The sequence below is a fragment of the Python bivittatus genome, unplaced genomic scaffold (genome assembly GCF_059951505.1).
Source record: "Python bivittatus isolate LINGU-HERP-01145 unplaced genomic scaffold, Pbiv_v1 ctg000310_np1212, whole genome shotgun sequence".
NCBI classification, from domain to species: Eukaryota; Metazoa; Chordata; class Lepidosauria; order Squamata; family Pythonidae; genus Python; species Python bivittatus.
The window spans coordinates 8,296,940-8,323,171 of record NW_028277054.1 but is presented as its reverse complement, the minus strand read 5'-3'; the positions used below and the strand labels follow the sequence as shown (position 1 = coordinate 8,323,171).

The window sequence follows — 26,232 nt, the reverse complement described above, 5'->3', positions numbered from 1 at the left end:
TCCCTTGTAAAGTAGGACCCACAATCCCCTGAGCTGTTACTTCTAGGCTCCCTGATTGGCCAGCCTCCACCCTTGAGCTGGGTGTCTTGCTGGGCATCTCAGCTGGGGTCTTCTGCCTTTCAGAATGATGAAGTCATCTCCAGGAACTGGGAGACAGATGATGCCAACCAATTGTCCCGAAGTGCCCTGAGCATGAAAATCACACCAGAAGACAACATGGCTATAGTGAGCTGTCAAGCCCTGAACCAAGTTTTATCTCTGCCCTTGCAGTCCAGCATTGTTCTGAAAGTTGTCTGTGAGTGTCGACCAGCTTCTTTTGCAATGCCGTTCCTTCTTCTCCCCATGCTTGTGTCTAAGGCTTTTTCTCCAGTTACTTTCTATAGCTGATCTCTCCATTTCTTCTTCCATTTCTTGTTTCTGCACAGATTAGGTGGTTCCTAGATGTATTAGACAATCCTATAACTGTGGCCTTTCAAAAAAGGAGAGAGATGCATTCTGAGGCCACGTGCCCTAACGTTCATTTTAAAAGCAACAGCTGTTCTTTTTGTAGGAGAGAAAGATATAGTGGGCATTCTGAAAATGTCCATTCCGTGATGTGGGGGAGGGTTGGGAAGTCTCTCCCAGGACAACTGATCTCTTTCTTTCTCTCCCTCAAATATTTCTGAATGGCAGTTCCCCCTGAACAGGTGAAAATCATAGGCTCCAGCAGCACTCAAGAAAACAGAGAGCTCTCCCTGGCCTGTTCCACCTCCACAAGCAATCCACCTGTGATGCTACGCTGGTGGCTGGGATGGAGGGAGATCAATGCTACTGAAGTCACCATTTTAGAGGTAGGCAAGATCAAAAGGCTGGAGGACCTTGAGGAAGTGGCATGATTCCCTTGGCAAATCTGACTCACCAGGAGACCAATTTTTCCTGGACACTGGGATGTTCATGGAGAGTGTTGGTTTGGTCCGTGGAGGAAAAGGCCCTCAAATAGCAAACTGGCTACATAGATACATTTCCCCCCTTCTTGGCAAATAATAATCACTGAGTAAAGTTTGCCTTCCTCTTACAGGCAGAGTATGGAGGAATGGTCACTGTATCTAATCTGACATATGTGGCATATCGAGAGGACAACGGTCTGCCCCTGATCTGTGAGGCCTTCAATGAAGCCATCATGTACACCAGAACTGCTTCTGTCACCCTCAGAGTAACATGTGAGGATAGGGATGGGAACATACAGGCAGCAGCAAGGTTGTGTTCTGTTTTAAGCCTCCCTTCTTCCTGCTAATTGGTTTTCCTTCCTTCCTATTTTTTTTCCCAGATCCACCTCAGAAAATCTGGGTTGATGTGCCACCACCAGAGACACATTTTCGAGCTGGCACTGAAATCAAACTCATTTGTTTTGCCAGTGGTGGGAACCCTTTGCCTCGTCTTGACTGGTACAAGGTAAGAAGAACTTTAACCTCCTCTTCTCCTTAGTGGTCCATGAGACCACTGCAAGTGTCCTTAGTGAAGGTACCAAGATCCCTCCCCCTCTATCTTAACCTCTTGGTGTCTGCACCAAGGATTCCTTGTATCTATAGCCTCTCTCTCACCATAATTTCAGACAAACTGCCAACTCTTGCAAGATTTTGGCATTCTTACTTAAAATCTCCCAAGATTTCAAGTCAGAATAGCCAAATCTCATGAGATCTGGCTGATCTACAAGATTCTGGTCTTTTCATTTGTTTAAAAAACAAATGAAATGAATTTTAAGTTCTGAAATCCCACCTTTGTCATTTGGGGAATATCATAGCTGCTGTGGTGCCTACAACTAACCTTTGGCTTACATCCATGAGTGCAAAAGCTGTTGATGACAGGGTAGCAGATCCCATCAACAAAAAGGAGGAAAACTGCTGCTACTCTAGCTCACGTTTTGCCTCAAAAATCCATTTCTATAAGCAAATCATCCCCATTGCCAAAAGTTGCAACTCTTTCCTGGAGAAACTATCTTTGCCTTGTGTGATCCTCTCTGGTTTTCAGGTTGTACAATACTCAGCCACTGCTTTATGTAAGCCATGGTTTATAATGGCTGGTGTGGGTCTTCTGGGCTGTGTGGCCGTGTTCTGGAAGTTTTGTTTCCTAATGTTTCGCCAGCATCTGTGACCGGCATCTTCAGAGGACAGGAACACAGTTCTCTCTGTCTGTGCTCCTGCCCTCTGAAGATGCCGGTCACAGATGCTGGCAAAACGTTAGGAAACAAAACTTCCAGAACATGGCCACACAGCCTGGAAGACCCATACCAGCCATCCTATTCCGGCCGTGAAAGCCTTCACCCATGGTTTATAGTTTATTCCAGTGTTTTTCACACTTGGCAACTTAAAGATGTGTGGGCTTCAGCTCCCAGAATTCCCCAGCCAGCATGCTGGAGTTGAAGTCCACACATCTTACAGTTGCCAAGTTTGAAAAACACTGGTTTAGACCAATGAGCAATGAACGTCTCTGCTCATTCAACAAGTCATGCTTGAAGCAAACCAAGGCTTAACGTGATGCTTGTGTGCTGTTCCATTCCAGAATTGATTGGATAATCCATCTGCTGTAAAGTACTCCAGGTCAGACCTAGAATGACAATTATTGACCCACTTCTTACATTTCAGGTCAGCTCTAATCAGTCTAAGGCAAAGCTGAGTGCTTGATTTTAAAGAGGGCCATGAGTGAAAGTTGCAAACTTTCCCTTGCCCGAAGCTTATTTCCTATTATCAGTTCCTCCTGCAGGCACTTTTCTTTGAGCCAGACTTAGATAAAAAGTTCTAGCAGAAGAAAATAAACTGCATGCTGGGAAAGGGTTCTATAACTGTTTGGCCAGCCCCTCCCACCTCCAGCAATCTAAGCTTTATCAATGATTTAAGTATGGCTTGATTGAAGGTCAGAGTTTAAGGTAGGGCCCACCAGTCTACCTTCTCTGGAGATAATTTTTGCATTAGCATAGCCAAACATACTTAGTTTTCCTAAACCAAGGTTACTTTTGTATTTGAAGGTGACGTGCACACTTGCTGGAGGAATACGTGTACAGCAACAGCCCTCTTCTCACCAGAGCGGACTTTCGAAGTCTTGCCTGGGCAAGCAAGTGAGTGAAAAATCTGGGGATGTGCTTAGCCAAGGTTGGAGAGAAAAGGCAGTTTTGAAGGGGCCCCTGTGTCCTGGATGGCTGTCTGGGGGGTCAGGGCCCATCCTTGCTAAGAAACCTCTTTTGATTGTTTCCTGTGACTTCCGTGCATTTTTTTTTTATTCCTTTGTTGCCTCCAATCATGCAGAGTTTGAATATGAGCCCAGCATTCTCAAACTATTGACAGCTTTCCAGTTCTATAACTGAGATTTTCATATCTCTGCTGTCCAGAATAACTTTGGTTATTATATGCACAGTATCGTCAATGGGAAGCCTATTCCGAACCAGAGCTCTTAAGGGGTCAGCTCCTGAAAATGATGTGACATTATACTGGATAGATCAAGGAATATTCCTCTTATCCTTGTCCCTGCAGAAGGTTCTTTCTTCCTTTTCTCAGTGTGGATTTATTTGCTCTGAGCTAGCTGAGAGCCAGCTGAAGAGTGTCTTGAGTGCTGTCTTTCCACTATGCTTACTATAATATGCATTGCTTCCACAGGATATCAAATTAGTAAGGGAAGGAACATCTTCAGCCTCATCTGGGAATATTGTTTCCAAGGAGTTGGTCTTGACTACTACTCCCAGTGACAACATGGCAACCTACCGTTGCAATGCCACTGGTCCTCCCAGGACTCCAGCACTCACTGCATATACTAGTTTACTGGTTCAGTGTAAGTCGCAACTGAGCACAGTGTGCACGCACACACACGCACACACTTATACAGAATGGACAGAATGGAAGAGAGAGAGAAAGGGATGGATGGATGGATGGATAGATATGGAGCTCTTTGAGTTTGGCTGTTTACTTGCAGACATTTCATTACCTGACTAGATAACATCATCAGTGTGAGCGAGTGTGGGATTTGTTCCCTGTTTATGCTACTACATATAGATAGATAAACAGCATATAGATAGATATTAGTGGGGTAGAATAGTCCAATCTGCATTTTTTAAAAAGAATGGTGCAATCTTCCAAAGACTGTACCATTCAGAATATATGGTGGTGGTGGGATCATATTTTTGAACCCTTCCCCAGTTAAACCCTGAAAATCATGGCTTGGGATTTAGATCTCTCTAACAAAATGCAAGATGGGGAAAAGTAGATGACTAGGTTTGCATAACATTTGTACTGTTCATTAACAGATGACTGACTCAACCTAATTTTCCGGCTTTTATCCCATAAATGGTAACTTAGCCCAGGGGGCAGGAGACCTGGGAAGAAATGTTTCAAATCTTTCAAAGAGACTCCACCATAATGAACTTAATATAAACAAGGGTTGGTTTCTCTTGCACTTTCCAATATTATGTATTTACTCCTGATTCTAGCATAAAGACATCTTACTAAGGTCTATGCTATTCTTCCTTGATCTTGTCCAGCTGCATGGGGCTTGACAGCAAAAGACATTTAACCAGGAACTAGCCTCATGGGCAGAATTTCACAACATACTGGATGGCTGTTTTTCATACTTGGCAACTTTAAGATGTGTGGACTTGAACTCCCAGAATTCCCCAGCCAGCATGCTGGCTGGGGAATTCTAGGAGTTCAAGTCCACACATCTTAAAGTTGCCAAGGTTGAGAAACGCTGGTCTAGAAGATGATGTGAGCTGCTGGCAGGAGACAGACTGTAGCTGACCTTGGCAAGATCCATGGTGGCTGGGGCATTCTGGGAGTTCAAGTCCACACATCTTAAAGTTGCCAAGTTTGAAAAACATGGTACTAGGCAAAATTGAGGTTGGGTAGTTTGTAGTTCAATGTATTAAAAAAACACACCTAGAGATGCAGATCTGTAGTGAGACCAGAGGGAGCAGGCTGGTCTGGATTGAAAACTAGCATGTTATGAAGAAAACTAAATGACAGAACCTTTCTTTCTCCATGCTGTTTTTCCGGATGCAAAGACACGGGTGAGAAATATCAGCCAGAAATATCAATCACTGCATTTTCTTTCCCCCTGAATGTTTTGTCCCCAAGAGTTGTGCCGTGCAGTGTAAGTGGAGAAATAGGAGTTGAATGCGAAACTAATGAGAAGGAGGCGATAATGCAAATTCGAAATTTTCTTTCCATAGTCCCACCTCTGCATGCGACAATTACAGTGGCAGATGGAAAGGTGAGACGTGGCCAGTCGGTGACGCTGACCTGCAAATCGGGCAGCAGCAACCCTCCTGCTAGTCTCGCTTGGCTCAAAGATGGAAAAAGGTAAGTAACTCTTCCCGTGACCATCTTCTCCAAGCTTCATGGATGGTTCTCTGCCTCTCTTTGTAGGCTTTGCCTCTTTCTGCCAAGACTGGCTAGAATTAAGCCAAGACTGCCAAGTATTAAGCCTGAATGGCTTAATTCAGGCATAGCAGCTGAATGCTGTTCCTTCTGAGTTCTTCCAACAGCATCAGTTCACTGGGTTTGGGGCTTTTTTCCTGAACCAATGAGACTATTGTATAACATGTGGAGCCCCAAGTTTAATTTTGCATCCAGAGGTGTCTGCAGGGTAGGTAAAAAAAAATAATAAAAAAAAATAGGGCAGCTGCATTGGTGTGATTGAAGCTCTGCCTGTTTTTTATGTGTGTTGTACAGATGGAGCTTTGACTGCATCATCGCGGCTGCCCTCCTAACTTTCTTGACCATACCCTACAGACTCCCCTGGTTGCATCAAATCAGAAATCTCTCCTGTCATATTAAGAAGAAGGTTGGTTTTTAGAGGGAAAGCTTTTCCCTCCCTCTCGGATTAAGATTTGAGGATCCCTCAAATATGCCAAAAGCTTCCTGGATACTGTGGACCCATCTGGGTCATGTGTCTTCCCACAATGTCATCAGAACAACAAAAGAAGGAGAAGGAAGATAATCTTTGCTGTAAATAACTAATACGGAAACACTCCTCAGCTGTCACTTTGTATTTCCACCAGTTCTCAGTCCTGACCCAACAAGCTTCTGACTTCCCCAGGCTTAGCTGTAATGTCAGCATAAGAACTGGACAGCTGAATCAGTCCAAAAACTTCATTCGATCCTGCTTTCTGTTTCTGACAGCAGCATGATACAGGCCTGTCAGAGAACTTGCAACTGGGGCTATAAAGGCATCAGATCTTGCCTCTTGTCCATCCCCTGCAGCTGGGCTATGTTGATAGACTGTCTCTGAATATAGAGGTTCATCCTTTGACTCTGCCAGAAACAATAAGTTCGGCTGAGATAATCTTCATGCTCTCTCTCCTTCAGGCTGAATGGCATTAATTTAGGGCAAAAGAAAGCAGAATATGGAGGCTTCTCCACATCAGAAAGGGTGACTCTGATAGTGTCATCTGCAGATCATGGAAAAAGGGTGGAATGCCATGCCTACAGCCCTGAACTCTCTGAAGGCGTGAATACCTTCTACCAGCTTACTGTCCTATGTAAGTATGAAAGCTTCCTGTAACTTCTATTTACAGTATCTGAAGAAAAGTTGTTGGAAGTTTAGCCCTGAAAATGAACGTTTTGAAATTTTGGTTCAATTTATTTGCTTTAGGCAGTCCTTCCCTATAAATGATCTAAAAAGTGTCCCATCCAGGCAGATTAATACTATAAGTGATTCAATAATAGATTTGTAGTGTGTTCCTTTGGATCATTCGGTGAGCCAGATACCACCTGGAAAGTAGGTGGCACTTGTCACGTATATCTGATATTCAGTGTGATGGGTCTAATAGCCCTGCAGCCTTTGTTGTGGACACTGATGTTCCATTGTCTAGAAATTATGCTTGATTACTTGGATAGTAGATGGATGGAAGATTTCCAGGAAATTCCAGGGTTATAGGCTGTGAAGACTGTGAAGTTAGGAAAATATCCTGGAAGAAAGCAATGGCAAATCATCCTCTTGTGCCTAAGATGATTTGAACTTGACTTCTGTGGGCAGGGGAATAGATGTTATTCTTGGCTGGACAGATCTAGTATATAGGCAAATGACCCAGAAAGGGGAATGTCTCAGTTTGCAATCCTGGCTCTAAACATCCATGGGCTGTCCTCCAAAAATGTGACTTCTGTTCTTTCACACAGTTCCTCCAGAATTCTCCCCTGAGCAGACTCTCCTAGTGCAAGCTGTGGAGCATGGGTCTGCCCAGTTACCCCTTTTGGTTTCTGCCAGCCCTCCTGAGATTACCTATCGCTGGAGCTTCCTTGGAGAGGTGGTCTTAACAGGTGGGTCTCACAAAAGTCTTAGGATGAAGTTCAGAGAACTGGGACTGGGGTAGGGTAGGGTAGGGCTTAGTGTAGCATAAAGCGGAGTTAAGGGTTGAATGAGGAGGAGAAAGTCATTGTTAAAGTGTGTGAGTTATAAAATAAGACAAAATGTCCTCATGCCAGAATGGCTATACATAAATGTGATTGATTTGATTGATTGATTGATAAATAAATTAAGGGCCAAACTGATGGCATATTAAAGGGATATTTGCATATAGCTGGCATATAGCAAAGCACCAACACAGCCTGTGCATGCAAGATCACAACCATCTTATAGTTGACTGGGAAGGGGGAATTTAACCCTTTCTTCTTATGATCTAAAGGAAAACCTCTTTCCTGAAGCTGTGTTTTTGAATTGGGAAGCAGCTGCTTCCATAATCATGGAGTTTTTCCTTCCAGTAGAATCAGTAATTTCCAAGGATCAATTTTTTCTCTGGATGATACGTCCTCTACCTGCTGCACTCCATAAAATAATCAACCCCTATTTCCTATATACCTGCTTTTTACTTTTTAAAAATGGGCATGTTAATTGCAAAGCTGCATTTGATGTCCTGTCTAGTTTGACTTCCTGGAAGACCACAGAGGGAGAAGACGATGATGGGAACAAGAATAAATGGGAAGAATAAGCTTTTAGTTCTGTTTATGTCAGCCTTGATTTAATTCCAGTAGGGAATGAAGATGAAAAGTCTGTGTCAAGCATTTTGAAAGGATTGGAAGGAAAAGAAAAAAGAATCTGGTGTAAGGGTGGAGCCATTGAAAAAGAACCAGTGGGCCTTGACACAGTCAAGATAAATGGTGGACAGGAAGAAAGAAAGTGATCAGCAGGGATAAATCAAGATGGGAAGGTAGAACATTCAGGAGGAGCCAAGATAATAGAATAGGACTGTTAACAGCTTTTGGGGGCCACAACTCAAAAAAATATGCTGGGCTGGGGCAAACAACTAGATATGACAGGGTGAAATCTAAACTTGATTTAATATAATTTGTATCTCAACTGAATCACAATTATATTACACTAATTCGATGCAGGTGTACTGTTCCTGTATTTTATATTTGTTCTTCCTGGTGGCCAACTTTTGGAGACCTGAAGGGGTCCTGAGGTGTCCGTTGTGCACTTTTGCCATAGAGGACTGTGAATGTAAGAGTATTAAATGGCGGGTTTGTCCCTCTTAGATTTTCTTGCTCCTGTCCCTAAGTTCTTCACAGTCAGTGAAAACAAAAGATGGAGATTTGCAGGGTGCAAGCTAAGAGGGATCCTGAACTTTAGAACTCATGGCAGGGGAACCCCTCACTGGAGTGAGAGATAGGGGCAAAGCACTTCTGATGCAGAAGAACTTTTGAACATCGTGAATCATTGATCATGGTTGGCTTGACCCATGAAATCCCTTCCTCCCTGTCCTGGTGCTCCAAGTGCTTGTTTCTTTGTGGAGCTTGACTTGAGATGGATTGTCTCTGAGTCTGTCATAGAGGGTTCCCCACGGTACCACTTGCGGGATGGTGGATCTCTGGAGATCTGGAATGTGACTCGAGCTGATGCTGGCAAATATGAGATACACTGTGAGAATGCAGAAGGACGAAATGAAAGAACCATCACCTTGGAAGTGCACTGTAAGTAACAGATTGGGAGGAATACTGTATATATCCTGACTCCACTCATCTATATAGACTCAACAGAAGAAAGGGTTGGTTTAACCCAGCCTTTTCCAAGCTGGCTCCATCCAGATGTGTTGGGCCAACTTCCATTAGGCCCAGCCATAATGGCTAGTGGCCAGGGATTATGGGAATTTTACTCCAAAATGTCTTGAAGGACTCAGATTGAAGAAGGATGGAGTTCTCTTTCTTGCAATGATACCAGGGCGCACCCTACTCTTTTTAAAAAAATTCTTTACAGTTTCTTCTAAGCTGGTCTGTGTAATCAACTGGCCTGTTATACTGTGTTATGAGGATTCCTGCACTGGGCAGGGGGTTGGAGTAGGAGACCTTCAAGGTCCCTTCCCACCCTATGATTTAGCAACATCACATCTTGGGGCCAGTGCTTGGTCACCATCTTTCTCCCTTCAGATTTCTCAGGTGTAGGTCTGGTGTGTGTGACATAGCTAAAACAACTAAATTTGTTATTTAAATATAAACTATTTACTTCTATATGTAATTAATTAATAATTAATTAATGATAAGATAGATAAAATTAATATTTAATTAAATATAAAAATGAATTACTTTGCATAATACGCTAAGCATCACACTCCCACATGCACACCTCCAACCAAAGTTAAAATTAATGGAGAGCTCAGTATGTTGTAGAAATGCAACTGTCAAATCTTGAACCGAGCTTGACTAGACAACTGTGTGAACAGAGCTGTGCTTTTTTTTTATGAACAGATTCACCATCTATCCGCAGCATTGCAGATCCAACTTACGTGGACCTGGAGGGCACAGCTGAAATTATGTGCCAGGCTGATGCCAACCCTACACCGAAGTTCCAGTGGAGGTGGCTGGTAAAGATCTAGGGCTAAACCAGGGGATATAAGAGATTTAGAGCAGGGGAAGACTTGGTATTGATTTTTTATGCTAACTCTGTAGTGGTGCCAGCAGGGGAAGTTTTCTTTTTCCAATTAAACTGATGTGATGTGGCCATGCCAAGTGAGATGACCTTTTCTCCAACCTCCTTTACAACTTGATGGCTAATAATGGTTCTTTAACGGCCACTGACAACTAAAAAATACTTTCTTTAACGGCTTTTGTAATGTCGCTCCCAACAATCAGACACGCTGCATGTACTGGGGTGAGCTGGACATAAAAAAGCATATGAATGAGTTTTGCATTTAACTGGCTGGCAGGAATCTTGCATTGCTCCAAGATTATGAGGCTGTTCTGCAGGAGATGATGCGTCTTTAGAGACTGACATTATGTGGTTGGTGGTTTGCTCTGCTTTCCTCAATACATAAATGTAAATAAGGCTTGGGGATTGTTTTTCAGCCCAAGAGGTTCTTGGGGTAATCTTCCAGGAGCTATGGGCCAGTGGTAAGTGGTGCCAAAGACAAACAGACGGTAGGAGGAAAGCCACACATATACAAGCAGAGGTGAGGCATGCTCTGTGGAAAAGCCAGTGGGCTGGGCTGATGGACTGGAGGAAGTCTGTGATAAAGGTAGCTCCTAAGTAATCAAAAGTGAACAGCCTGTTCCTAGATCAGGCTGTTACCTAAACAAACATGAGTGGAAACTCTATGACCATCTCATTCTTGTTAATGGCAGTCTAAGGGTTGGGTTCAGACAACACATTAGGCTAGTCTGCAATGGGAATGGATTGTTTGTGGTTCAGGCATTATGTTAACATGTTGTATGAACCAGGTCACCACCTTAAGTCTCATATGCTTTACTGCTTTGGGCATTATGTCTTATGTGAATACAGCTAATATGTTGCATTGATGGTTAAGTACGTTGTGTGAATATAGACAGTGTTTGATGGGTTGTAGTAGCTAAAGGATAATTCCTATGGAAAGAGTCTCCAGTTGCTGGTTGTATGGCTTAATACAGTCCCCCTCTTATTCTGGCACCTTGTACAGGGCGATTTGGAGCGCAGCCTGGAAGATCTGGGCATTGAACTATTGTCTGATGGACTGGTGGGCAGCCTGCGGGTCCAGGGAGCCCAACGAACTCATGCTGGGCTTTATGAGTGCCAAGTAGACAATGGCATTGCCCCAGCAGCACGGAGCAGTGCCCGTTTGATTGTGCGATGTACGTATTCCGCTAGTCAACCTTCAATATTTCCTAGACTCAAAGGCTCCTTTAAAATCCTATGTTTTCCTTTTCATAATTGCTCGTCACCCATCCCTGGAATATTTCTCTGAACCCCTTGAAGTCACCCCTTTTGTTGCTTCTCTTTTCAGCCCAGCAGCTTACAAATGCAACACAACTTTAACCACACATCTCTTTTCTACTCTAGACCCACCAGAAATCATTAAGGGCCCTGGGCAGAGGAAAGTGGCAGCTTCTGGTGATGGAAGAAGCCAAGCTGTGCTTCAGTGCAGTGCTCAGGGTGTGCCCGGTGTGCACTTCAGTTGGGCCAAGAATGGGGTCTCCCTTGATCTCCAGAGCCCCAGGTGAGATTCCCCATCAGGATGTGAGATAGTAAAATAATAAAGATGTCCTTGAGTTGAGTTTGATTCTTGGTGACTGCATGGACTGCATGTTCCACAGATTGCTGTGGAACAATGACAGTATGTACATGGTTCTTCCAGGATATTTTCTTAACTTCTAATCTAGTCTACAATCCAGGCATGGTGTTCTGCTCTCCCATCCAAGTACTAATCAGGCTTGACCCTGCTTAGCTTCTGAGCCCAGAGGAGATTGCCCAGGTGCTACTACCTGTTGAGACCATCAGTATCTCAGCAGTGAATTTTATTGGGGTCAACCTGTAGCAGCTGGATTCTGAAGCCCTATCTCTTGCTTCCTTCTCAGCTTCATTTTGGTTACTGCCTATAGAAGTCTGCAGGTGACAGGGCAAGGGGAGACCAATGACCAAATGTGCGTTGCAGTGTCACAATGCAAAGCTCATAACTTATGCCCTTGCATCTGACATTGGGACATAACTCTGAAAGGCTGTTGGCATGCATGTTTCATCATTTTTGGGGTCATGGTGGTTTGTATCAAGTACCTGTGTTATTGTCCAATTCATTTTTTATTATGTTTTCGCCAGTCAAATATTGCTTGATTTCAGATATGCTGTAAGGGCAGGAATTTATACATAAGTAAGCAACCCTGTAAATCTTTGCTGCATCTCCTGTCTCCCTCCCCTAAATTAAGTTTCTGTGCCTTGGAAAAAGGGCAGTGTTGAAACAAGTTGGCTGCTGCTTCCAGACATCCTCAAACATTTGCACTCAGCTTGCAAGGGCTTAACTCCTTTCTGGGCAAACGGGGAGATTAAGCATCTCGCCGGAGTTGAACGTTTACAATATTCTGTTCAGTTCCAGCTGGAATTAAATTTGTAACTTGAAAGTGGTTCTGGTGTGGCTGGGGTCCAACCTAAGCCAGCCGAAGTCTGATAATCAGTTTGGCATTCATTTGGATCCAGTTTAGTTCCAGTTGAATTGGAGAAATGCTACAAATGCATTTTTATCGCCAGGAGAAGAATGGGGAATGGAGCAAATTAGTATGGTGAATTTGCTATATTTAAATGTCATAAATCACACATAAGAATACATATGATATTTAAAAAATATTTATTTCCTCCCGCTCTTCCTTCTTTTTATGTCCCCTTCTTCCCTTCCTTTCCTTTCCTTTCCTTTCCTTTCCTTTCCTTTCCTTTCCTTTCCTCTCCTCTCCTCTCCTCTCCTCTCCTCTCCTCTCCTCTCCTCTCCTCTCCTCTCCTCTCCTCTCCCCTCCCCTCCCCTCCCCTCCCCTCTCCTCTCCTCTCCTCTCCTCTCCTCTCCTCTCCCTTTTCAAGGAAACATATTCCTTCCCCTGGAAACAATAATTTGGCTGGTTCTATAGGCTTTAAATGATAGAAAATTAAAAAGGGAAAGTCTCCTCTGAGTCAAGGAGACATTCATATGACTTCTTTTAAGGAAGTCATTTGACATTACCTTCTGGGATTTCCTTTTACTTCCCAGTCTAGCCTACCAACTTGGGACTTCTTGGTGATCTCTCACCCAAATGCTCACCAAAATTGACATTGCTTAGTTTTTTGATATTAGTCAAGATTGGGCACATATTTATGCCTCCGAGCGGCATATGAATGATTACTGGTAGTATGAACAAACAATGATAGGATGTTTCTTTTTCTTTAGAAATTCTGAAATATTTTTTAGAAGCTTAGATGTCTTTGAACTTTATATAATTTAACTTTTTAAAAAGAAGGTTACACTTTAGTTACAAATAGTTACAAGTCTATTTGTAACTATTTATTTTTTTATTTGTAATGGTATGAGCCACCCAGAGTCACATATGTGAGATGGGTGGCGATATAAATTGAATGGATGAATAAATGAATAAACAAATACATTAGAAATGCACTGTCATAATTGTCCTACTATTTAGAGTCATTGCTGCTTGGCTGTTCTCAAAGCAGCCCTAGGCTCTTTCTTGACAATATGGGTGGAGAAGTTGGCATCTTCTTCCATGCATTGCCCACAGATGAGGAGATCTTTATGGGCACCATAAGCTCCATGCAGCTTTCTCCACTCTGCCCTAGCAACAGGCAGGATCCTGGTAGTGGCAGTGGTTCCCACACCCTTTCTGGCTCTTTGCTTTCTTCTTTGCTCTAAAAGATAAGACTCAGTTGGGTTTCTCTTGCCTGCAGAATGACTAAATGAATACTGAGGATTATATCCTTGGATTGGTTAAAGCGGCATGTAATTAAGACCTTTGGCTTGGTCTGTTCTGAACAAACCAGAGTCGTAAGCCAAGTTTTGTTCTTGGTGGTAGACCTGAGCTGTTACGGCAGGAACAACCTAGGAACATAACTCTTCTGCCTCCGAGAAGTAGCAACAGCTAGCCATTTTCGGATGGGGGTGGAGATAAGGGCGATGATGGGCATGGTTTGCTCTCATAGGCCATTGTTCCCATAAGAGCCAAATAGTGGATCAGACCCAGCCCCTCAAATACCAATTTCAGGCTGTTTGGGGGAGAGCACAAGGTTGGAAATGGGAGCAGAAGGCAAACACATCCTTGCTTTAGTTGAGCTGAGCTGAGTTGAGTTTTTTAATAAACCATAATAGCACCATTGCAAATTTGTGTGGGAGGCATGGCCTTTGAAGCTGGGGAGTGGCCATAATTTATGCCCCCCCCCAGTTGAGCTGGTTCTTAAGTGTAAGATGTGACTCCCATTCATTTTTATTAGGTCGTTTTATACAACTCAAAGCAGCGTACTTAATGCTCCTGACCTCTATTTTCCCCACGACCACACTCCATGAGGCGGACTGGGCTGCAAGAAAGCGACTGGCTCAAAGTCACCCAGCCCGCTTTCGTGTCTAATGGGGGATGAGAACTCAGGTCTCCTGTTTTCTAGCCCAGCCCCTGAGCCACTACACCAAACTGACTCTCTGGACTTCCTTGGAAAAGTTGATTTGGGGAATAGGCAGCCTTTATCCAGCTTGGGGACGAAAGGATGACGGGAGTAAAACACATCCTCAGCTTCCCTCTGCCATTTCATTTGTCAAATATCTGATGAAGACTGAGCTGTACCACTCTTCTGACATAATCTCTTGGTATTATCTTCTCCCAGGTATGCTGTGGTGACAAGCTATGAGGATTCTTTGCACACCAGCACCTTAACCATTGCCAATGTGAGCGCAATGCAGGACTATGCCATCTTCACCTGCACGGCCAACAATGACCTGGGCACAGATGCCCTTGACATTCAGCTACTTAGCACTAGTAAGGAACGGCTGGAACCTGGATGTGCATCCAGTGAAGTTGAAGGTCAAAAGATCCTTGTCCCTTCTGAATTAATCTGAGCTACTTTGATGGTTTCTTGCCAGGTCGTCCTGACCCACCAACAGGGTTCAAGGTTGTCGGTGTAGCTCATAATTGGCTGGCATTGGAGTGGATCCCAGGTTTTGATGGAGGGCTCCAGCAAAGCTTTCGTGTCAGGTAGGACTCGTGGAGATAAAAGTCCCATCTATCATCACAGGGAAAGGTGCTTTAAATCAGTGCAACACTCATGGTTCCCTATAGGAAGTCTTGGGAACTGCTATGGTGAGATTATCACCTGGTTGAGTTGCAGTTCTTAAGAAATCTGAAAACAGCTGTCAAGACTTCCTAGTGGAGTGTTTGTCAACCTCAGCATCATTAAGGTGTGTGGACTTCAACTCCCAGAATTCCCCCAGCCAGGTGACCTTGAAGCCCCTTTCTGTTTTGGTTTGTTTGGTTCTATTTTGATTTGATCTGTTTTGGTATCTTGTTCTTCTGGTCCATCATATATATATTTTCTAGCTGTAATCCTACCCAGAGTTGCTTTGGAGTTGGACGGCCTATACGTGAAATATATGAAAAAAATACTGAAATGTCCTTGCCTTCAAGTGATGCATGTAGACTAGAAATGTAGGGGAAACCGTTGGGAACAGCAATTAGAAAAAGAGTCAATGTAGGTATAGAATAGAAACAGAGATGGAGTTTATACATTACAATAACCCATATTCAAAAATTATTCATGCTTCCAAGATATACATGGATTAGGCAATGTGGGCCTAATGCCCCTTCATGTCACACATTATGTATTCAGTGAATTTGCTCTTCTCAGTAGCCTTTGTCTCTGCTTACTTTCATTCAGATATCATTGGCCGGGGGCTCCCAGCTTTCTGTACGTGGATGTCTTTCCACCACAGTCTCCAACGTTTACGTTGACCGGCCTGCAGCCAAACACCCCCTATAATGTCTCTGTTAATGCACGGAATGCTCTTGGAGAGAGTGATTTTGCTGATGGGGGTGCAGGGCTGAGCATCACCACAGAAGGTATGGAGATGTTAGCCCATTGAGGTAGTCCAGACAAGAACACAACAATGAATCCTAGCTCTATCTTTATTGTATGTTTATATTAACAGAATCTTGCAAATCTAAAAGTATTTCTCCCCTCCTCTCCTTTTACTCTCTGGAAAACTAGGGAGGGTCCCTTTTGAAATGCTTCCCACCCACCCTCCTTCTATGGGCTGAGACATCTTTTGCATGACAGTTGTCTAGTCTGCAGCTCTTCCTCCTGTCTCCCAATATCATTCCCACATATCATTACAGGAGCAAGGGCAGGGCCCAGCACAGGAGCATGAGGGGTTGGTTGGATTTTAAGGAGCAAAAAGGCAGTATTTTATAGTAGATGTAGTGCTGGACATGGACCATAGAGATCCAGATCTGAAGTTCTGTCAGCTATGAACTTCACAAAAGGAGCTTGAGCCAGCTAGTCTCACAGCTTAGCATATCTGATAGGCTGGTTGTAAAGATAATAAATAATTGGACCCCTCACTCCTAGCCTTCCGGAGGGATTTGAAAACCTGGCTCTGCCATCTGGCCTGAGGTGGGGAGGGAAGACATCAAGTGTGGGGTTGGCTAGCCCCTTAGAGGCCTGGCGTTTGCTGCTCTGAACCATCGGCCTCCTCTTTCCTTCTTTTTTAGTAATTGTGTGTATAGGTTTTTAACTGTATATTTATTTATTGTTTTTAATGAGTTGTGAGCTGCCCAGAGGCCCCCATTGCGGGGAGATGGGCAGGGATAAATTTAAAAGATAAAATAAAATAAAATAAAATAATAATAGTAAATAAGGAAGAAAATAAGTATACTACACATATACTACTCCCTTTAGAAGAAGGGAGAGGCACATGAAGAGTAGAATAAATAAGGTAGAAAATCCATCTATGGAATCATATCTGGATTAAACAAAATACTCAAGACAGTCAGGATGGTGGAATGATGAAAGTATTGTTGGAGTGGCAATAGAGAGACCCAGTTTCTAGTCACTCTCATCCACATAAGCTCCCTGGGTGACTTTGGACCAGTGTCTCCCTCTGAACCCAAGAGCCCATGTAGTGTAATGGTAAAGTCCTTGACTAGGAGTGGGGAAATCCAGGTTCTAGTTCACACTCGGCCATGGAAGCTCACTGAGTGACTATGGTCCATGGGCCAGTCACTCTTGCTCAATTCAACTTATTTCACAGGGTTATTCTTGTAGGGAAAAATAAGAGGGAGCACTACATATGTCACATTGAGGAAGAGGCTATATATGTTTTCACAATATTGAAAAGTTCATGAAAAAATTCCACTTTGTTCAGTAATTGGTGGATGTTCCTTGTAGTTTTTGTTCATTTCCCCTAAAAGCACAGGAATCTGCTTATGCTTTCTGAGCCTTTGTATAACGAAGTGAAAAAAGTGAAGCAAAACTAAAAAAAAAAAAAAAAAAAGTACTGAGAAACATGGCATCCTTGGGCCCCATCCATTAATTAGGCGACTTGTCAGCTATCTGATGTTATTAGAATTTGAATAATATGCTGTTATAATTTTCCATATTTCCTTCCAGAGAGAATGGAGACACCAACTGACAGAGAACCGGAGATCCCATTCTCACCTGAACCAGGTGATCCAGTCCTAATTAAATCCTGCTTTGTTATGACAAATATGGTCATGGTATCTTGGCTAAGGTGGCCACTATTTTTATTAGTCCCTGCTATTAGATTAAAATGGAGACCTTAGGAGCTGTTGATGCTTCTTTTCATGCTGTGAACACTTGATTTTGTATTGTCAAAAAACACCAAAGCTATCATGCTACTCTATTTGATCAGTTGATCATCATTACTTATGGATGCCCACAATATTTGTGAGTGATATAATAAGGAATTAAAGTTGTATTTAAAATGTGTGTGTAGGTTCTATAGTAGTGAAATCCTGCACTGAGCAGGAAGTTGGACCAAGTGATTTCCATGGTCTCTTCCAACCCTGCCACATTGCAATTCTATGACAATAAGGAGCTGATATGGGTTCTTCTCTTATTTGTGGCAAAAATGAGTTGGGGGAGAAAGCCTTTTCTATCGACTTTCACTTTTTAAATCTTTCTTTCTCTAGAAAGTTCCATATTGCCACTTCCCCTTGTGGGGCTCCTCGGTGGTCTAGGAGGGCTTCTGATAGTTTCTAACTTGTTTTTGCTTGGCTGCCTAATCTTCAGAAAAAGAGCCCAAGTGCCCAAAGGTAAGCATGTGAATAGATCCATCACTTATAAATAGGTCACTGGTCAACTGGTCAGGGGAAATTCCAACAATCTGGTCTGCATTCTTTGTCTCACTAGAAAAATGCTCATTCCACATTGATGAAGAAATCCCTTCATCGCTTCTGTTTGGTATAACTCTTCTTTTGCTTGTTTTTCTCCTGACAGGAGATGGGATTGAAGGATCAACCAGGTGAGCCTAAACTGGACAAGAGGGCAAGACGCATGTGATTAAGTGTATAACTTGGGTATACTCGGGCCCAAAGTTGCTCTTAGAGGATCAGTTGGCTACTGTAGCCAGAAATATCTTTGTCCGGCTTTGATTGGTGCATGAGATCACCCTTCCTGGAGAAATCAGGTCACAAGGCTGTTTAGAAACAGCGACCAATTTGCTTTTGGCCATCAATTTGTTGACTATATTATACTAGTTTGTCATCAGTTGTACTTGCTGCGGGCAGTTTCTGGGCTCAGTTTGAAAGACATGCCCTGGCTGTCTTCACATTACCAAGTGAAAATCAAGATGTTTGCACTGATTGATAAAGCCTGTAAGACTTGAGATCTGTATATCTGGTGGAGCACCTTGACCTTGTCCTTTATGTACTTGCTTGGCAATTAAAATGAGGTGATCTGTCAGTTGCTCTGTAGCGAGAGGGTCCCGAACATGGAATTCCCTCTCTTTCCATTATACAGTGGTACCTCGGGATACGAACACCTCTGCTTGCGAATTTTTCGGGCTACGACCAGCTCCGGCCCCAAAAATTTACCTCGGTTTGCGAACTCCGCCTCGGGGTACGAACCGGATCGGCGGCCATTTTCCACCGTGACACGTGGTCCGTGGCCATTTTCCGCCCGTGACACGTGGTCCGCGGCCATTTTCTGCCTGTGCCACGTGGTCCGCGGCCATTTTTCCGCCCGTGCCACGTGGTCCGCGGCTGTTTTTCCGGCCCTGCCGCGTGGTCCGCGGCCGTTTTCGAGCCGCGCCGGGCTGTTTTCGCGCCGCACTGCGCCGCGCTGGGCCGTTTTCGCACCGGGCCGTTTTCGCACCGTGCCGGGCCGTTGCCGCGCCGCGCCGGGCCGTTTTCGCGCCGCACCACGCCGCGCCCGGCCGCTTTCCCGCCCGACGCGTGGTCCGTGGACGCCAGAACGGATTAACGGTAATTACATTGAACCTTATGGGAAATTGCCTCGGGTTGCGACCAAATTCGGGCGGAGGGCGGAACGGATTAACCGGATTTACATTGAACCCTATGAGGAAATTTCCTTCGGGTTACGACCAACTCGGGATACGCCCAGAGCCATGGAATGGATTAAGTTCGTATCCCGAGGTACCACTGTAATTTTGAATTTAGATAGCTTTCATGATCAATTGAAGACCTAGCTGATTGTTGAATGCTTTGATTGAATTCATACCGTTGTGTATGTAGTGTGTTTGGGTTGTTATTATCAGGATTGTATTTTGTGGCATTAACCTATAATTTTGTATAGTTTGGGGGATTTGTTTTATTTATCTCACTTTAGAATTACTTTCAATAGAAAAGCAGGCTGTCCATCCATTCATCCATCCATCCATATGATTTGGGGCAAAGTACCTAAACACCTGCCCTTTTAACATAAATTGCCCATAGTTAAGTTTCACTCTGAAGGTTCTTCTGCATCTGCTGATGTTCAGATAATAGTGTTACCCCAATCTTGAAATTCTCTCCCCAAGGATATTATACTGGCACATTCTTACATTAGTTTTAGGCAGGCTGGTAAGAAATTTTTGGAATATATGAATGCATTCCCGTGATTCTAAACATAATACATCTGCTTTTTAAATAAAACTATGTTTTTTTTTCTCCTTGTTTTTCATATTGATGTGTCTAATGTAGTGTTTCTCAACCTTGACAGCTTTCAGATGTGTGGACTCCAACTCCCAGAATTCCCCAGCCAGCCAGGCTGGCTGGGGAATTCTGGGAGTTGGAGTCCACACATCTGAAAGCTGCCAAGGTTGAGAAACACTGGTCTAATGTTTTGAAGTATTTAAATAATTTGAAAAGTTGACGTTGTAAGTCTTGGAGGTGTGAGGGCAACTTCCTTGGGTCACTGAGAAACACCTCATAAATTCATCACTGTACTATAACCCAGAGTGGTGGTGTCATTACAGGGGAAAGGTGCGATTTGGGAACAGCTACACCATGAGCAGATGGCTGAAAGTTGGTGGGCAACCAGCACAGCTGGAGGGGCACAGTTCAGAGGTAAGTGCATCCATCTGGTCGTGGGGATTGTGGGTGCAGCCTCTGAGTGACCACAATGATTGCCAAACAAGGAAGAAGAACAACTGTTTTGTACCTTAAGAAGCGGAGAACATAATACCATTTTCAGAATGCAGAGGAATTGGATGGTGTGTATGGGTGGGGTGGGGGGGTGGGGAACGAAACCTACTTAGTAGAGAAAAAAAAACTTCTCTCTTTTTTATTCCCCAAAGTTTTTGGAATTTGCTTTTTCCTTCCAAGGAATTTTTAAAAATATTTTTTAAAATCCCTCCTTTATTATTTTTATAAATAACTCAAGGCAGTGAATATACTTAATGCTCCTTCCTCCTCCTATTTTCCCCACCACAACAACCCTGTGAGGTGAGTTGGGCTGAGAGAGAGGGACTGGCCCAAAGTCACCCAGCTGGCTTTCGTACCTAAGGTGGGACTAGAACTCACCACCTCCTGCTTTCTAGCCTGGAGCCTTAACCGCTAGACCAAACTGGCTCAATTTAAGTCGAGTTAAGTTTATTATTTAAGTCAAGTTAAATTTAAGTCAAGGGGGACGCGGTGGCGCAGCGGCTTAATGACGCTGAAAGTTGCCGGCCAGAAATGGTTGACGCTTCAGCGGTTCGAGTCCAGCCTTCGCGTTAAACAGGGTGAGCTCCTGTTTCCTCCCTAGTTCCTGTCAACCCAACAGGTTGAAAACTCATGGGAGTAGACAAATGGGTACTCTCACTCTGGTGGGAGGAAAAATGCTGGCGGCGCCTTGCAAAAAGGAGTTGGGAGCAGTTGCCGGTAAGTGCGAAAAACTGCGCGCGCCCGAAAAGGGCGTGAAGCAACGGAAACCCCGCCTCCTGCGCTCGCCAGCTGGGCTCTGCTCTAGGAAGGAGGCTCTGGCAAACCACTTCCGAAAAACGATTGCCTTGAAAACTGCAAGGACTCGTCCAAGCAGTCATTGCAGGGTCAGCAATGACTGAGCGCAGACAAAAAAAAAAAAAAAATTAAGTCAAGGCAGCTGGTTTTACTCATTTGGTTCCTCCACTCAATGTCAAGATTGCATCCTTTGGAAATAGGGTACATTCTGCCGTGCCCTTGGAAGAACCAAGCTCAGAGAACCCCAAGGATTCCACAACTGAACCCTGAGCTACACATATTCACCTCTATTGGAAATTATGTCAGTTGGAGAAGATCATCTAACTGATTGACTTTGCCTCTATCATAATGCAACTTAAGAATATATTGTTACAGTTTTGGAGAGTGGGTGTTATGGTGCAAAAGAACTTGGGAAAACCATAAAAAAGTCCCCAGGAGAACTCTGCTGACTAGAGAATTCTTTCTTCCTCTGTTTGGAAACCTTATGCAGATCTGCTTCTGTTTCTTATTAGCAGAAAAGATTTGGTACAGTGACAGGTCCTCGACATTTGATCATCTGTTAAAACTAGAGGACATCATCCTGACATTTTGAGAATGTCAGCCAATTTGAAAGGATCTTATTTATCAATCCCTTGTTAGAAAAAAAATTAGAGTTTCTCTATTAGAAGGTGAAGGGCTGGAAATTGTAGTTAAGCTCTCCTGGAAGGGGTGATGGGCAGAGTTCAGATGTACGCATGTTGGATGGATGGATGGATACCATAGATAGATAGATAGATTTTCTAGGCTGCCCAGCTCCATGGATTCAGGGCAGCATCACAAGTTATGAGAACAACAATATCTTAAAAAAAGCAACCAACTTCTGAGGGGCAACATAATTTCCAAACACATTCTCCCCAACTCAAAGGGGGCCCATTCAAGGCCTGGGGAAAAACGTTTTAAGATTGCTTAAAGGTGGGGGCTGTACAAGTCTCTGGGGGGTTGCTGTTCCAAAGGGTAGCAGCTGTGATGGAGAAGGCTCACTTCCTGGGTCCTCCTAGGTGGTATTGCTTAATCAACTGTCTCTGTGAGAATGTAAGGATGGGCTGGCACTACAGGAGACAGGCAGACCCTCAAATAGCTACTTCCTATGCCATATAAGGCTTTATAGATAATAACCAGCATATGGAATTGAACCCAGAAGCCGACTGGCAACCAGGGCAGATCGTGTAACAGGGTGTTACATGGGCATAGGGCAGGTTGTCCATCACTCCTCATGCTGCCACATTCTGGACTAGCTGTAGTTTCTGAATGGTCTTCAAGGGCAGATTTTTCCTTGCCCCTGACATAGTTGGTTGGGTCTCCCTCCAGGGCAGTTCTACCAAGACATCAGCCACTGTGTCTACAGCCACCACTCACACTTGGTTTCAGATGGGTCATCAGGTTGACAGTGAGGCAGATACTAGTGTCACAGGTACGTAATAGCTGATACATCCTCCCCCTCCTCTCCACCCTGTTCCAGTCCTAGCTCCACATCATCCTTTGAATGCTTTGAGGGCAAAACCTGTTGCCTGAAGGAGAACTTCCCTTGCTATTGCAGACCCCAACATCTCACTCCCTTGGATTGACTCTCCAGAGCTCCATGAATACGAAGAAGTAAGAGGCCCTAGGAGATATGAGGAAATGGGATCACTATATGATGAATGGAACACTAACGATGAACCATGGATCAACGAATATGCAGTGAGTACCTTGACAGGGCGTGTGCAGGCACATGTGAAACCATTTATTTCTGTTTCCTTTTCAAATTGCAGCAGAGGGATTTTTAACTCACCCACCAAGGGTTTCCTGCATTCCCTTATTCCTACCTCCATCGACATGCACTTAAGAATTCGTTCCCTGTGTTCATAGTATCCATGTGACTAGTTCAGTTAGCAGGTGCATTCACTTAACATGCCAAGCTTGATTACTGTTAACCTTGGTTAATTCTGGGGGGCTTACTCTTTTAGCCACACTCAGCCCATATGGTCAGTTTATGCTTCAATATATTCCATAAGCCCAGCAAGTGGGTTTATTCATTAACCAGGCCAGGCATGTTTGGTGAGCACAGCCCACAGAAAATGCCTTATATATGGTCAAACCATTGATCCCTGTAGCCCAATATTTTTTATTCCAGCCTGTCCCTGATCTAGTACCCACCAAATGTTGACCGTTTCTAGATATCCCCATAAGAACTGACCATGTTGTTGGGAAATCTAGAAACTGAAGTCCAACACATCTGCAAGATGTCTGGTTGGGAACAAGGGCTAATTAGCAGTGATTCTCCAACTTCTCTAGCAGAGGTCTTTAACACTGCACCTGCCATGCAGTTTTTTTTTTTTTAAATCCAAATGCCAATGATGGGGCACACAGAGCATGAGCCCAACCCTTAAGCCATGCCCTCTTCCCCAAGACTGATTTCAGATGGAACCCAGCTGCCTTTCCCAGTTCCAAGAAACAAAGCCCTATGGGTAGCAGACTTTCCATTATTTAAGAGTTTAACTCAGGAAGACCAGTGGTCTGTGTTTGACACGCCCCTCCAGCATCTTGAAATCATGCCAGCAAATTTCAGCAATAAAATGGATGGACTTTGGTGGTATAATTGTTTTTCCTTCAAAACAAAGGGTGGGAGAGGAGTATTTCAAAATTAGATTTTGAATTAGAAATTAGGGTTAGAGGATCAAATGGCTGAATGTAGTTTCTTCAAAATATGGTCTTGATCTGTAGCATTTGAAGGCCTTCTTGATCATTTTAATGAGTGGAATATTGGACGTCTTCTTGGAAGTCTTACCCTGGTGGTGATTTCTGAGATAGTCCTGTTGTGTTGTCCTCTGTGGTTACTGATCAAAGGTACAGTAGGTTGCTCTACCAATGAAGTTCTATTGATGGATAGCTCTGTCCTCCCCTCTGTCTTAATACTTTAAAAATAACATGGAATCTTACCAGATCTGATTCCTTGTGTTTAGCATGCCTATCAAGGGATTGGAAGATGGCCAGATGCCTCTGCAAAGACAGCACAAATGTATGACTCTGGAGCACACTATCTGCCCCTGGATATACAGCTGCCTTTTGAACAACAAGGGGAGCTAGTCTAAGTAACCTACTTTGTGTTTCTCTGACCCACCATCCAGGATTGCGTTGTCTCCTGATAACTTAAGTCTTAGTTCCTTCATTTTATCCTTCATTTCCTTCTTATCAATATAGAGAAGCTATATCTAGTGTGCAGTCTTTTGAAGGGATCATAATATAGCTAAGCCTGGGTTAGCAAAACACAGTTGCTGGGGTTAAAAAAACATGCTGTACTCAACAAATAAAAGATAACGTGACAGCCTCATTTTGACTAACTGCTAACACAGTGGCCGATGTCTGAACCACAAATGATCTAACCTCATATTAACTGAGTCTAGTGTGTTTGGCAAACCAGCCAAGGGCGAGCATTCCCAATGGGGATCAGATGCCTTGGATTCTCCCCAGCTGTCACTTTCCACGGCTAGTTGAACTGTGTTAATCTCATCCGGGCTTAATAAAAATGGCAACTTTAAGAATTGCTACTTATCCTTGAGTTTTGTCCCCAACCTCCTTCTTGCCTTGCTTGTGTGTGTTGTCCTTTATAGTCTAAGCCTCGGGGCAAGGACGTTTCCACCACTCAGCTGCTTGGAGTGTCTTTTGGCTAAAAAGCTAGGTTCAAAATGCAACAAATCAATAAAATATAAATAAGCCAAAGGCAGACCAGACCTGGCTCACACATTTTGTACTGGGGATAGATAAGACACCATGAACCAGAGTCAAGTGAAGAGGGTGAAAAAAGGATGCTTTTTTATTACCACCGTTAGCACATTTCCACTCCAACAGCATATGCTCTGTAGTACAGCCGGCTTGATCTCTCCCCTGTTCAAGTATCTAGTCTTGCAAGCTTTCATCATGTTGAACACAGAGGTATGCATATGGACATAGCAGACCCTAAGCAGACAGTGGGTGAAAGCCTAGACATCTATTCCTAACCATGGCAATGTTAAAATGATGAAATAAATGTGCATCACGATGCAAGCTCTGCCCTCCTCAACCTGCGTTGTGAGATCACATCTCAGGGGGCACGGTGGGTGAAAATACCTTGTCGGCTTTTCATGTGTTGGCTACATTCACACAATAGGCTTAACCTGGCTACTAAATTAACCCACATTTTGGGTTTGCATTCTTGGGCCTGGGTTCCTATAGTACACTAAGGCGTAAGGAGCTAACCCCAGTTAAAACTAGGCCAACTTTGTTCACAGATGGGTTGGGTTTGCAGTGGACCTGGTTAAGCTGCTTGTGTGAACACAGGCTAGAAGGAAAAATTCAAGCAACATTGGGGTCAGTTTCTCCTGCAGCACAGCAAGAATAAAATGCCCTTGTCAAAATTCTCTCTCTCTGCTGCATGATTCCAGCAGTTCCAAGAGAGGCTGACTTGGGCTCTGACCACCAAACGAGGGGAAAGACGACCAATTCCTACTAGATACCTGGAGAACAGGAACTGAGTTGGCGGGTGGGGGGAGAGCAAAGGAAAATGGGGAATGGTTTTCCCACTTTGTGGAGACACAGCTTCCAGAAATGGAAGGAAGTTAACACAGTCTCTGAGAAGAGCTCAAGACTGCTTCTTTGGCCCATGTAGGGTTTTAAAGGAAGCCAGAGATGGCTTACAGCTTTCTGGACACAGATGCTGTGAGAGGGTGTAATGCAGGCCGAAGCCTAAATAATAGTCATTTTAAAAAGCAACATCCCAAGCGATCCTGGCAGCTGGGAACACGCCCGCCTCCCCTGAGGGTCTCAGGATAGTTCTGGACAACCGAGGAGAGCAGTCCAACTGCTTTTATTTGCCTCTGGCTAATTTGAGGCATAATGAATAGCAGTGCCAGCAGATTCCTCTGTAAGAGGACTCTCCTGCCTTAAAAGGGCAACTTGGCATTAACGCCAACTTCATAGCGATGATGTCCCCATCCCTGGGAAAAATCCTGGGAATTTCAATTTGCTGGGCGTGCCAAGACTTCAGTTAGAAGCCCCAGACCTGCTCATAGAATAACGCTTCCTTGGATTCTCCACATGACATGGATCCAGACTGAACCCAATT

At 43.9% G+C, this 26,232-nt stretch overlaps 1 protein-coding gene across 1 annotated transcript in view; it reads left to right on the top strand.

Moving 5' to 3' along the window:
- NPHS1 (NPHS1 adhesion molecule, nephrin) overlaps nt 1-24,749 on the top strand; it is a 32,617-nt gene extending 7,868 nt beyond the window's left edge. The window contains exons 7-29 of the mRNA XM_088140190.1: nt 124-295; nt 673-830; nt 1,058-1,199; nt 1,307-1,431; nt 3,002-3,091; nt 3,627-3,798; nt 5,192-5,321; nt 6,330-6,502; nt 7,140-7,280; nt 8,790-8,930; nt 9,702-9,817; nt 10,886-11,057; nt 11,266-11,422; nt 14,545-14,696; nt 14,801-14,912; nt 15,592-15,773; nt 17,323-17,379; nt 17,865-17,987; nt 18,172-18,196; nt 20,150-20,240; nt 22,461-22,563; nt 22,690-22,832; nt 24,095-24,749. Of these exons, the coding sequence (XP_087996316.1) occupies nt 124-295; nt 673-830; nt 1,058-1,199; nt 1,307-1,431; nt 3,002-3,091; nt 3,627-3,798; nt 5,192-5,321; nt 6,330-6,502; nt 7,140-7,280; nt 8,790-8,930; nt 9,702-9,817; nt 10,886-11,057; nt 11,266-11,422; nt 14,545-14,696; nt 14,801-14,912; nt 15,592-15,773; nt 17,323-17,379; nt 17,865-17,987; nt 18,172-18,196; nt 20,150-20,240; nt 22,461-22,563; nt 22,690-22,832; nt 24,095-24,223 (3,006 nt within the window). The 3' untranslated portion in view covers nt 24,224-24,749. The remainder of the gene's footprint in view (nt 1-123; nt 296-672; nt 831-1,057; nt 1,200-1,306; nt 1,432-3,001; nt 3,092-3,626; nt 3,799-5,191; nt 5,322-6,329; nt 6,503-7,139; nt 7,281-8,789; nt 8,931-9,701; nt 9,818-10,885; nt 11,058-11,265; nt 11,423-14,544; nt 14,697-14,800; nt 14,913-15,591; nt 15,774-17,322; nt 17,380-17,864; nt 17,988-18,171; nt 18,197-20,149; nt 20,241-22,460; nt 22,564-22,689; nt 22,833-24,094) is intronic.
- The last annotated feature ends 1,483 nt before the right edge of the window (nt 24,750-26,232 follow it).